The sequence below is a fragment of the Serinus canaria genome, chromosome 1 (genome assembly GCF_022539315.1).
Source record: "Serinus canaria isolate serCan28SL12 chromosome 1, serCan2020, whole genome shotgun sequence".
Taxonomy (NCBI): Eukaryota; Metazoa; Chordata; class Aves; order Passeriformes; family Fringillidae; genus Serinus; species Serinus canaria.
The window spans coordinates 154,300-166,595 of record NC_066313.1 but is presented as its reverse complement, the minus strand read 5'-3'; the positions used below and the strand labels follow the sequence as shown (position 1 = coordinate 166,595).

Sequence of the window (12,296 nt, the reverse complement as noted above, 5' to 3'; positions counted from 1 at the left end):
ATCCTGTGAAAGCTCACCCAACTCTAACATTCACTGTCCACTTTTTCCAGCCTTGGTGTCACAGCCACACACCCAGGTTCTGCTGGACAGCCTCCAGTTTCCACAGTCAGCTTCCTTAACACTATTTGCTCCCAGCTCTTCCCACCTGCAGTCACCAGATTTTAGTAGAGCAAAACATCACCTTGATTTATGATGCTGTATTTCAATGCAAAAACAGCAAAAGCATTAAGTCCATTTGCACAAAAGGCAGAAGAAACATGACTAAAAGTTAAGCGAAGATCTGGAGAAGTGAATCAGAACTAACTAGAAACAACATATCAAATTCCTGAGACATAAATAGGAACCTAATGCTGTGCTTGATAAACAGAAAATGCTAATTACCTTGAAAATTGAAGGAAAAGTTACTGAAAATCTTGCATAACACAAGAAACCAATGACAGGAAGCAGACCAGTACATGCTACAATGCACTGAATTACTCTGGGTGAAATAAGCTGTTCTGCAGAAACTGTTGAAGCATATTAAAGTTTCACAGAGGTGAATTAAACAAATTATTAATTATAAGGTTAAATCTCACCTTTTCCAGCACCTCTTTAAAGACAGCTTGAGTTTCAAGCGTAAGTGGTTCCTCATGGATGACAGCTTGCTTTTCCGTGGTTCCTAGAATATAGCTGAGATGCCACAGTTCAGATCATGCACAGACTCCCCTTCTGAAGCCAAAAACCCAAACACAGCGCTCCTCCAGAACCCGGAGAGATAGCCATGGATTCTGGGACTGCGGGAAGCAGTGAAAAATTGCACAGACACCGAGAAGAGTGCAGGGCTGGATGGGAGAAGCAGCATTACTCTCCAAGAAAAGTGCCATTCTGCAGCCAAGCCAGTGCTTTAGAGAATTTTACTGCCAAAAAATAAGGTATCATAGCTGTGGAATTAAGAAAAAAACCCAAAAGCACTGTCCAGAGCATGAGCTGTGGATGTTCCACTGTGAACATCCACAGCAACACAGCAAAATGAATGGGAACTTCAGAAAAAAAACCAGAGACATTAAAACTAGTTCAGGTGAACACTGTCCTTCAGAACAATGCTTGCATTAAAGACCTTTGGCACAAGCCTTGATTCACTATATAGTTACTGAAGAACACCTTAAGACCACTTTTAAGTGCTATAAACCGATTTTCTAGACAGATTTCAAGCCAGCTGAGTGAGAATCTCAAGCACATACTCAGTTGTCAGATTTGCCCTTGCCCACCTTAGCAAGGACAGAGGGGCTGAGCCCTAAGGGGCTCCAGACAGGCCTGTCTGGCGCTTGGTTTGTGTACTCTCCTGAGAAAATGAGGAGGAACCCTCCCGTGCCCCGGACCTGCTGGTATTTTCTTGGCAGGAATGCAATTTCTCATACAAAAGGCAGACCTGGCTGTTTTAGGGTTTTTTTTATCCTGGGATTTGCCTTACACAGATGATGTTCCTCAGAACTAAGCACATGATGCCAACAGCAGCAATAGAGAAAACCACTCTGGGACAGAGCAGCAGAAAAAGCTACCTCTAGATTTCCCAGAGATACACCAGGAGAACACTCGGTGCAATGCCTGGTGAGTGAAGCTGGCAGGCTGACCCATAAACACTCTGTATTTACCTTTCCACGGAGTCAATAGTGAAACAGAACAAATCTCTCTTGTAGTCAAGGCTCCTTGAGGTGCACCTGTAGATGCTGCCAAGTGTCTTTGAGCAGCCAGAGCAGAATAAGGTTTCTACTAAGCTGGAAGGAAGAAATATCATTGATTCAGGAGAAAATAAAAGGAAGCACCTCACCCCATCCCTTTCTTAAAAAAAAAAAAAAAAAAAAAAAAAAAAGTCATGCATTATAAATTTTTTAAGCACTCATTCTTGCTTTACACAGTGTCAATTATGAGCAGTCATCTTTCAGCCTGACTTTGCAGCAGCTCCTCAGGCTGGCTGACATCAGCAAGACCATCAGAATCACTAAATTGTGGTAGGGACCTTAAAGCTCATCCCATCCCACCCCTGTGCCAGGGCTTTTCCATCCTCACAGGGAAAATTTCTTCCTGATATTTAATCTAAACCTGCCTTCGTTCATCCTAAGGCCATTCCCCTTGTCCACCATTACCTGTCCTTGTGAGAAATCCCTCTGCCTTAGGCCACAGAGTACACACCACACAAATAAGCCTTCCAGAGGCTCTCAGGGCCACACCAGCACTCCGGGCCCTCTACCGGGCCTGTCCCCGGCAACCCCCGAGCGCCGCGGGGCTGTGCCCAGCCACGGCCGGCCCTCACCATCCGCACTCGCCCGGCAGGTTGGAGATCTTCCGCTCCGGGTCCACGGCGACGCTGGCGGTCGCACCTGCAGCGGGAGGAGGGAGGGAAGGAGGGAGGGAGGGATGGCGGCCGTGAGGGGGAGGCGCGGGGCGGCGGGGCCGGCACTCACTGCGCAGCAGGATGCAGCCGCTCTCCTCGTCGTTGGACACCCAGCCCGACGTGTCGCCCACGGGCCGCCGGCAGCCGGCGCACAGGAACACCATGGGCATGGGCGCCTCGTCCGCCCGCCGCCGCTGCGCCCGGCCGGCGCCCGGCTCCAGCAGGGACAGCGAGTGCTCCAGCAGAGCGCTCGGCTCCGAGCACAGCGACAGAGTGTCCTGCTCGCCCGCCGAGGCGCCGGCCGCGGCCCCCAGCATCGCCTTCGAATCGCCCGCCGAGGAAGCGGACAATGCCCCGGAACTGCTCCCGGGAACGGCCCCGCCGTGCCCGCCCGCCGGGGCTGCCCCGGAACTGCTCCCGGAGCCGCCTCCGCACCGCCCGTGCGGCGTTTAGACCTTGTAAGGTCGTGGAACCAGAGGAAAAGATGTGGTTATTCCAGTACATGAAACGTTTTATCAAGTCACTGCTAATTCAGAGAACCTCCCGAGCTGGAAGGGCTCCACAAGGACCATCCAGCCCCGCTCCTGTCCCTGCACAGACACCCCAGCAATCCCACCCTGGGCATCCCTGGAGAGCTCTCCAAAGGCTCCTGGAGCTCTGGGGGGCAGTGCCCATGCCCTGGGGAGCCTGGGCAGTGCCCAGCACCCTTCTGGGGATGAACCTTTCCCTAAAATCCAACCCAAACCCCTCCAGACCCAGCGGCAGCCGTTCCCTGGGTGCTGTCCCCGGCCACAGGGAGCAGCGGCTGGAGCTCCCTCGGCAGGAGCTGCAGCCCCGGTGAGCTCTGACCTCGGCCTCCTCCAGGCTGAACAGGCCCCCGGCCACTCCTGGTGGCCCCTGCAGACCCAGCCCTTTCCATCAGACACAGTCGGGAATGTTTTCCAGCCTGGCCGTGCTCAGGAGCTCCCGGGACAGAGCACCGCTCTGAGGGAAGGGCCTGTGATCCAGCTGGCACCTGTCCACCCTGTCCCTCGGTTACAGGGCACCCGTCTCAGTTTAAAACATCCTGAGGAATAACGGGAGCCATTGTCCGGCGAGAAGCGAGGATTGCATTTTCAGGGCTGCTCTCAGGTCTCTGCCATACATTAAGGCTCACTGCCACGGGATGTTTTCAGTCCTTGAGCAGCGGGACCCCAGGGCGATTGGCACAGGCACCAGTTGTGCAATTCTCTTCCTGAGGGCAATGAAGCACAAAGAAGCAAAGCACTGGGTCGGAGTTCTGGGCTGGCTCAAAAAAAGGCACCACTGACATGGCCAACAGGACAAACTCCTCCGAGTACTTCTGGTCTTACGAATATTACTGGGATTACATAGATCCAATTCCAGTAGATGGAAGCAAGTTGAAGGTTAATAAATGTAAGTATTGTGGAGTGGTAGGTGCTAATCCAGCACGGGGAAAATGTTGTGTAGCTTGTCTCACTGACCTGGTTTTGTTTCCTTGCAATAGAGTCCATGGCAGTGCCTGGTTTGTGTGGATGGGTGTTTGCCTTCGGGCTGGATAATTACTAACAAACACTCGGGGCTTTATCTTGCAGTAACTGAAGCTATAAGACTGCTGACACTAATTCTTGCTTACAAGGACAGATTTTTTTTTTTTGGTTTTTTTTTTTTTTTTTTTTTTTTTTTTTTGAGTCATTTGCTAAGGGGAAATGTGATGACTTGTGAATCTGTAGTGTGGGGTGCTAGTTACCTGTGTGCTACTGTCACTAAAGTTCACTGAAGGAGCAGAGGTTTTCATAAAAACACTGTGTTTTCATCTTGGGACAAGGCTGACACTGCAACTGGTAAGCATTCAGACTTTTAGTAAAGGAAATGTACGTTTCCACTAGCCAGGAACAATAGCTGCAAACATATTCTTTGACCTTCCCTCCCATCCCTGAAGATGGCTGGAACTGTTCAGATGTGGATTCAGAGACTGAAATTATTTTTCCCAAGGTTATTACAGTGCAGTTATCATATATTCCAGAAAAATGTGATGGCCTTTCAGAATATCTTCATGTCTCTCTCACTAACAATGCAAGAAGCTGCCTTTCTGATGGTGAAGGTTGAATTCCGTGTTAAGAGATGCCTGTCCTTCCCTCACTTGCTTGGACAGCAGTAGGAAAAAGGAGCAGAAACTTCCTCTAGAAAAGCTTTTCTGTGCATTCAGATCGGCCGAGGGTTTATTGCCCCCAAACTCAGAACACCACACCTTAAAGAAAGTGCTGTGAATATCCACATCCCTCCATACAGAAAATCTTGCTCTATAATACAGAGCAACATTTGGTGCTGCTGGGACCAGGAGCAGGTCATATAATTCTCTTAATTTTAAATTAGGGCAGATGATTGCTCCCAAATTCCACTAGGGAAACCCCAAACTGCTGAGCTAAGCTAGATGTAAGTCTCTGGCCAGTGGCTGGCGTAGCAAAACCCAAAACACAGGAATAAACCTTTCCCCTGTTTTCTCCTTAATAACATTTTTCTACCATTTGGGTCACCTGGTGCACAGCAGAGGTGGCATTTGTGTTACAGCACTTCCCTCCCTGGCAATTCATAGGGCATTTTTCCTCAGCTGCCTGTGTCCTTGAAATCCGTAGAAACTGTGCTTCTGAGACAGGATGCTCACCCTCTGTTAAATTGAATTTAAATTTGTTGACAGTTTTGTGGAGGAAATCACCCCATATGTGCTTATGAGTGACCTCATCAGCCTTATTTCCATTAAAAAGCAGGATAAAATGATCTTGTAATGACTTTTTAGTCCCACTTGTTCTGCCCCCCACCCTTGAAAGACGTAGAGAAGTCTGCCACCTTTCAGGCATTTTTATATTCTAAGAAGATGAAAATAGACATTTTTCCATGTCAGCAGCCCAGGAGGGACAGAGAGTGCATCCTCTTGGTGCTATTATCCTTCCTCCTCCAAATACCAGTGGGAGAGCAGTGGGTTACAAGTTCTAATGAGAACACCAAGGGAAACAATTCTGCAGCTGCTCGGGATTTTTCACTGTTTTGAGTAAAAGTACCAGTCAAGCAATGAATATACTCTGTCCTTGCACAATATTTACATTCCTGTACCTCAAGAAGCTGCTGCTGGGATTATTGGCCTTATGTGCTCTCAGTTTTGCCTCCTAGGCAAACACTCTTTTGGTGTTTTTTTTTTTTTCTTTTAATGTGAAATAGAGACCTGAATCTCTGCACTTCTTTTCCTCTGTTACATGGGCTGGTCTCTGAAACTTGTTGAGACTGAATTTGTCTTGTAAAAATGAATCTAAACCCAGATAAAAAGCCATGGTCTTGCTTTCTATTTGTGGTGTTGTGCATCTCTCTCAATTTTGTACGAAAATAATGAAAAATCTTAATTGGGGTGTGATCTAATAGGCTATTTAAAAGCATGCACACACACATGCACAAAAGGTGATGGTAAAATTTAGCAACAGGAAAGCTTTTTATAGATTAGTAAAATATGAAAATACGTTATTCCAGTTAAAAAACAAAACAACAAAAACCCCCAAACAAACAAACAAAAAGCAAACAAACAACAACTAATTGCAGAATTTAAAACCGGGAAATTTTGTTTCAAGCTCCACCTAAGCCCTGGAGCCAATTTATTTAGCTCCAGTGAATTCCATGAAATCTAGTAAAACTGTTTTTAAAAGATGAAGCCAAAATAGCTCTGACAGGGAATCCTACAAATCCAAACTCATAATTTCTGTCCCAGTGGTGTGGAACACTTCAAAACTTTGGGCTTCTCAAAATGTCCCTGGGCAAAGGAAGAATAAAACAGGCTGCCCCTCCCCACTGATACTTCTCAGTAGCCCAGCCAAAACTCAGGTTTCTGATAAGGGTAGAGCTGGGCCAGCTCTAGTTTTGGGTTTAAAAGGAGCTGGGCTAATTCCCTTAATCTCCCTGTGGCTTTGATGCCAACACATACTGAACTTTTTCACAAAGAAACACTCAATCAAGCCTACCAGACCTGTTTCAAAGAACACGATGTTTTCTGTACTTTCAGAGGGAAGATTTATTTTATCTTGGTCAATATTTGTCTCTGAGTCAGTGACCCTTCTTTTTCCACCTCATCTGCTGTGAATCCAGGGAGGACACCCAGACTTCCCAAGGCCACCAGCACCAGCAGCACAGTGGCCCCAGGAGGGAGCATTTGTGGAACAGAGGCCACAGGTGCCCTGTTGGGAAGGATGAAAGTTTGACAAGGAAGTCTCACAGATGTGTGCTTAGCAGAAAGAGTTTAAAATGTAGAATCTGAAGAAGGAATAGAGATGGAAGCAAGTTTTGATATAGAAGAAAAGAATTGCTGAGCCAGTCTGACTGGATAACCAAGCAGGCAAAGGTGTGTTAGTTAGAAGGGGTTTTATGGCTTAGAGCAAAGGATGAAAACCCTCCCCAAACAAGAAGATGTTTTTACCAAGCAGGAAGATTCCACAGGCAAATAAGGCAGCAAATGTGGCAAGTAGGAAAAGGGTCTTAAATATTTCCATTGCAAGAAAACTGAAAAACAACTTCTAGCTTAAACTGCAATGTACTGACTTGTAGTGATTGGAGAGCAGTGCCATGAATATGGTAATTATAGGAGTTATGATAGGCTATAGACAATAGTTAAGGTGTAGATTGGTTCTACTGTATGAAGATGCTGAGCAAAGAAAGTAAATAATGCACTGTAACCAAAGCCAAAGGGTCTCCAGGCCTGCCTGCAGCTGGAGCTGACAGCTGTGGGCACAGCTCTGTCACCCGTCACCCTGGACTGCTGGAACACCTTGGATACAATAAACTGCATTTTGTATACAATAAACTGCATTTTGGAGAGCTGCCTGGAGTCCCACATCTCTCACTCAGGCTCTTAGTGCCGTGGGGGCAGGAGCAGATTCTCAGAGAGCCCAAGGCTCAGGCAATGAAACTGGCACAGCACTGGAGCCTGCATGAAAGAGCAGCTCCCTCTGCTCCCCCAGCCACCTCACCCTCCCACTGTGGGCACACTTGGGCACTGGCAGCCCTCTTGTTCCTCAGATAAACCATTTGCTCCTGGCAAAGCAGCATCCAGCGCTCCTCCACGGAGGCTGCAGCTGAGCAGGGCAAGGGGCACCCTCTGTTCCACTGCCCTGATGTGCTGGGAGGGGCACAGGCACTGTGCCACAAACCCCCCTTGCTATTTCTCCTGGTATAAAACGCTTTCAAGGCTGGAGTTCCCTCCCTGAGGGCCTCTCCTTGAAGAACCTGCAGGATTAGGCAGTGACCACTCAGGCTTCCTGCCCTGTGGTTGTGTAACAGGACCCACGTTCAGTTATCTGCACAGGTCTGGTCACCAGGACACTCTACGAGGCTCCCAAGATCTTTAACAAATTGGCACTTAGACCCCTCTCTCTGAAAGAGAAATGAGTCAGATGACATACCTGTAGTAGAGAGGGTAAATCATCTTGCTGTGTTTTATTTCTGCCGTGCAAAATGACAGAATTCCCTGCTGTGCCCACAGACTCCATCGTCATCGCTTTCTGGGTCGGCCTCGCCGCCTTCGTGACGTTCCTTTTCCTCATTCTGCTGTGCATGTCCTGCTCTGGATCAACACCAGCCAAGTGAGTAGGAACAGAGATAAAGCAAGGATAATCAGAGATAAAGCAAGTAGATACCGGTGTGAAAAAATAACCTGTGGGAAACATTCACTGCCCGAGTCATCCAGCCGTGACACAGAACATTTATAACTGCACAGAGGTGAAACTTTTCCTGTCAGTATTTGGCTGGAGGGTCTCTTGACACACTGCTCCTCCTTTTCTGATCAGGAAAATTCAGCTCAGCAGGCTGGGCAGAGATTCAGGATTAGGTCACAAGCAAGCAGAGGGAAACAGCAGTCAGAAGGAGCACTAATATTCTCCTTTATTGGCACCCTAGGGCCTCTGGCATGCTCACAAAAGGTAACAAAAACAATTTTAAAAAAAGGCATTTTTCCCAAATAACCCACAAAGCAGGAGGCAGACTAGCAACACAACAGACAAGGAAATGGACATGAAATTGCAGCGTAACAGAGGCATGTTAGCAAAAACTTACTGTTCCTAAAAAACTGGCAGGAGAAGTCTGTGTACGTGAAAATCTCAGAGTGTTTGCAAGACTTAAACAAAGTATTCATTTTTAAAGTTTTTTACTTTTTCATCATGTTACCGAGCAAAATACTTGGCTAAAAAATACACATATTTATACTTCATGTATTCAATTTTGGCCATCAAGTGGCCATTGTTAACAAGACAAGTCTAGAAATGTTTTCTGGAGTGCCCAGAAATCATTAATGAATAACAGCATTCAGTGAGATTTGTTTAGGCTTTGCAACCATCCCCTGTTATCATTTTCCTAGGCTTGAAACACACTGTGAGAAAACAATTTTAGGACTGAAGGAACTATTAAACCCAGTCACACACAAAACTTTCCCTTTTGGGTCGAGTTCTGTTTGTTTCCTAAGCCCCACTTCAATTCCACTCCCACAGTTCCACACCGAAGCCCGGTGTGGTGCTGGAAAGAAGCCACTAGGGTAAACCTGCACCCCCTGCCCTGTCACCCCCTCTGCTGTGTCACCCACCCCGTGCCCTTGGCATGACAGTCACCCAGGTATGTAAGGAAACCTCACGTCCCTTCTCTGCTGATAATCCCGACACACTCACGCAGCAAACACCCGCTCGCGTCACCGCTCAAGGCTGGAGAGCTTCCACCTTCATCCCTTGTGCTCATCCATCTCTGCCAGCCCAGGGACACCAGGGCCCCTGTGCTCTCCCAGTTCAACCAGAGGAGGCAGCTGCTCTGGGCACCCTGCCAGGGAACAATTCCTCATTCCCAAAATCCCATCCATCCCTGCTCTCTGGCAGTGGGAGCCATTCCCTGTGTCCTGTCCCTCCATCCCCAGTCCCTCTCCAGCTCTCCTGGAGTCCCTTTAGGTACTGGAAGGGCCCTGAGCTCTCCCTGGAGCCTTCTCCTCTCCAGGTGAGCACCCCCAGCTCTCCCAGCCTGGCTCCAGCCCTGGAGCAGCTCTGGGGCCTCCTCTGCACTTGTTCCAACAGCTCCACAGATTTCTTGTGCTGGACCCCAGGGCTGGGGCAGCTCTGCAGGTGGGGTCTCACCTGAGTGGGGGAGAGGGGCAGAATCCCCCCCACCTCCTTTGATGCAGCGTAGATGCAATTTTGGCTGTGCAGGACACCCCTCTCCTCCCCAGTGGGTAACACCAAGGGTGAACTCTCTTGGCAAGGGCCCTGCCCTCCAGAGCAGAGTCAGGCCGTGGTTCTTACCTGCACATCTGCACAGAACCAAGTCACTGCCAAGTGTCCCCCAAAAGGCCTGTGCCACAGCTGAATCCTGAGACACGGAGAGCTCCTGGACTGGAATCCATGATCCGATTGCAGCACACACTTCCCTGTAGTCCCCCGTGATGTGGTGCCAGTTTTGGTGGGTGGGTTTGGCAGAGTGGAGAAGGCTGATGCCTGTACAAGCCCTGCAGGGAGGGATCCATGTCCCAGTCCCTTTCGTCTGCACTGCATCATCCCACAGAAATAAGACAGAAGGGACCGCTGATTCCAAACCCATCTGCCTGCCAAGGCAGCTGATGATCACACTGCTGGGATGCAGAACATTAACATTTGCTTCAATTTTGTGCATTAACATCCAGCATGAGAGGCTTTTTCAGGTGTATCTTATCCCACCTTTAGTTCTGTGATTGTGCCTGGGCTGAGGTCAGTCTCAGCCCCGCCTAAGAGCGACCTGGCCTGACCAGGTGGGTCTCTAGGTACTGGGATACTGGATCTCTTCCAGCCTCCTCCAACCTCTCTGCTCTTCCAGGGGTGCTTAACAATTAACAGAGCTGGCCAGAGCTCTCCTCAGACAGTCCCCAGGGCTCTGGGATGCAAGTTTTCCAGCTGATTTTAAGATACGGATAGCTAGCTGGTGGTATTTGGCTGCTGGATAGGCAGGAAAGAAAACATCCTCTTTTGGTAAGAATTATTTTTTCTTGTCTTGCTTCTGTCAAACAAAGAGGAATGATGTCTTGAATGCCCGTGCTGCATGGCAAAGAAAATTCCAAACCTGCCTCCCTATGCCGGGCCTGCTGCTGAGACTTTGGGGCCTTGTTTCTGCTTTTTGAATTACTCCGCTCGGTTCGGCTGGACTCGGCTCGGTTCGGCTAAGTTCGGCTCAGTTCGGCCGAACTCGGAGCCGCTCGCTCCGTTCTGCGCAGCTCGGCTCGGTTCGGCTGAACTCGGAGTAACTCGGCTCCGTTCGGAGCAACTCAGCTCGGTTCGGCTTAACTCGGCTCGGCTCGGCTCCCTGAGGGCGGGAAAGCGGCTCCGCCTCACGTTAAACTCGCGCAGCTCGAGGCTCTCCTGCTGCAAAGTCCCGCGGTCGGCCGAGCTGTCGCAGTGTCACCAAAGTTAATCCAAAACACCATAGGTTTATATCCAGACGGAGACACTGGAGTCCTGTAACTTTATTTGGATGGAGAGGCCGTGGGCATTTCCCATGGGGGCTCTCAAGGTGCTGGAGGACGCAGCCTCCTTTTTATACTGATTTCTCGGACGCATTTCCCTTTGTCTTCCCATCGGCTGAGGTAATTGAGAGGTACAAACTTCCCAAATCGCCTGATACAGACCGCCCTCTGATGTGCATCCCCCCCCTTCTTCTTTGTGTCTGTGTTCTTTTTCTTCAAGCCCAGGAACTCGGCAAGGGCTTGGGTGAGCAGCAGTCTCTGTCAATTAGTGGAATTCCTTTGGAATTTACGGCTCCCTTAATTAATTCTTTCACCTGTCGGTGTCGGGGTTTGTCTACCAGCAGCCCCACAGTTGGTTTGTAAGGACACCTCCTTCTCATTCCTTTCAGCACGGCCACGAACGGCAGCGCGGGCTCGGGCCGGAGCTCATTAGGCAGTGACTGCGCTCGCGCTAATTAACGGGCACGAGAGCGCCCGGGGCAATCCTGGTGCCAGGACGGAGCGCGCGCCAGCGGAGTGTGTTGGAATCACTGTGCGATCCCAGCGGTTTGAAGTTTGGGAATGCTGCGGGACGTGCTCAAGGCGTCAGTATTGTTTTTTTAAAGAAAGCCACCAAGGAGTGGTGGAAGAAAACAATAAACAATATTGCCTATTTACTGTCAGTGTCTTTGCCTTTTGTGATGTTGGCTGGCTCAACGGGGGTAAATTAACCTGAGGGTGAGCTTTTGCTGCTGTTGTTGCTCTTGTGTTGCAATACAGCAGGGTCCTTGTCCCTTTTCACATCGGGAGTAGAAGTTCAGCAGAATTTCGGTTCGGCCGAGCTCGGCTGGGTTCGGCCGAATTCGGTTAGAGGCGGTTCAGCCGAGCTCGTCTAGGTTCGGCTGGGTTGGGCTAAACACGGTTCGGTTCGGTTCGGCTGAACTCGGAGCCGCTCGCTCCGTTCGGAACAACTCGGTTCGGTTCGGCTGAACTCGGAGCCGCTCGCTCCGTTCGGAACAACTCGGTTCGGTTCGGCTGAGCTCGGCTCCCTGAGGGCGGGAAAGCGGCGCCCCTCACGTTAAACTCGCCCAGCTCGGGGCTCTCCTGCTGCCGCGTCCCGCCGGCGGCCCGACCTTTGCACGGACACGGGCGGGAGCGCGGGGTGGGACAGGAGCTCATTAGGCTGTGACCGCACTCGCGCTAATTAGCGGGCACGAGAGCAGGCGGCTGCGTTCGGCCGAGCTCGGCCCAGCTCAGATGAACTCGGCTCGGATCGGCTGAGCTCAGCAAGATTCGGCTCACAGATTTCCTCATGGCAGCTCCTAGGAATTCTGCATGACACAAACTGCAGCCTCTAAAAGGCTTGCGGGTTGGTAAAGAAATATAATTTTAATTCTTGGGACAGAGCTGATGGCTCCTTTAGGACAAGAATATTTACATGTAGAA

The 12,296-nt window shown here is 49.7% G+C and overlaps 2 protein-coding genes across 5 annotated transcripts; one reads left to right on the top strand and one right to left on the bottom strand.

The window, feature by feature from the left end:
* Positions 1-6: 6 nt before the first annotated feature.
* Positions 7-2,809, bottom strand: MIS18A (MIS18 kinetochore protein A). Of its 4 annotated transcripts, none has more exons than XM_050975249.1 (4): positions 2,442-2,809; positions 2,291-2,357; positions 1,632-1,754; positions 7-669 (listed from the first exon to the last, which is right to left on the bottom strand). In XM_050975249.1, exons 1-4 carry the CDS (start codon positions 2,686-2,688, stop codon positions 528-530), a joined length of 579 nt encoding a protein of 192 aa, XP_050831206.1. In that variant the 5' UTR covers positions 2,689-2,809; the 3' UTR covers positions 7-527. The 4 variants fall into 4 exon arrangements, with proteins under 4 accessions (XP_050831206.1, XP_050831200.1, XP_050831203.1 ...); XM_050975246.1 differs by having other exon boundaries at positions 545-821; XM_050975243.1 differs by having other exon boundaries at positions 2,291-2,809.
* A 780-nt stretch (positions 2,810-3,589) lies between these two features.
* MRAP (melanocortin 2 receptor accessory protein) lies at positions 3,590-11,528 on the top strand. The gene is made up of 3 exons (XM_030234674.2): positions 3,590-3,787; positions 7,890-7,989; positions 11,261-11,528. The coding sequence occupies exons 1-3, from the start codon at positions 3,682-3,684 to the stop codon at positions 11,328-11,330; spliced, it is 276 nt and encodes a 91-aa protein (XP_030090534.1). The 5' UTR covers positions 3,590-3,681; the 3' UTR covers positions 11,331-11,528.
* The last annotated feature ends 768 nt before the right edge of the window (positions 11,529-12,296 follow it).

Bases quoted from the DNA above. Each gene is read 5' to 3' on its own strand.
- MIS18A (XM_050975240.1), bottom strand. From the start codon at position 2,688: ATGCTGGGGGCCGCGGCCGGCGCCTCGGCGGGCGAGCAGGACACTCTG. The intron at 1,755-2,290 runs GTGAGGGCCGGC...TCTTCCTTCCAG, and splicing joins CTGCCGGGCGAGTGCGGATG to CTTAGTAGAAACCTTATTCT. The intron at 822-1,631 runs GTAAATACAGAG...TCTCCCATCCAG, and splicing joins ACTATTGACTCCGTGGAAAG to CCCTGCACTCTTCTCGGTGT.
- MRAP (XM_030234674.2), top strand. From the start codon at position 3,682: ATGGCCAACAGGACAAACTCCTCCGAGTACTTCTGGTCTTACGAATAT. The intron at 3,788-7,889 runs GTAAGTATTGTG...CTGTGCCCACAG, and splicing joins CAAGTTGAAGGTTAATAAAT to ACTCCATCGTCATCGCTTTC. The intron at 7,990-11,260 runs GTGAGTAGGAAC...CATTCCTTTCAG, and splicing joins TCTGGATCAACACCAGCCAA to CACGGCCACGAACGGCAGCG.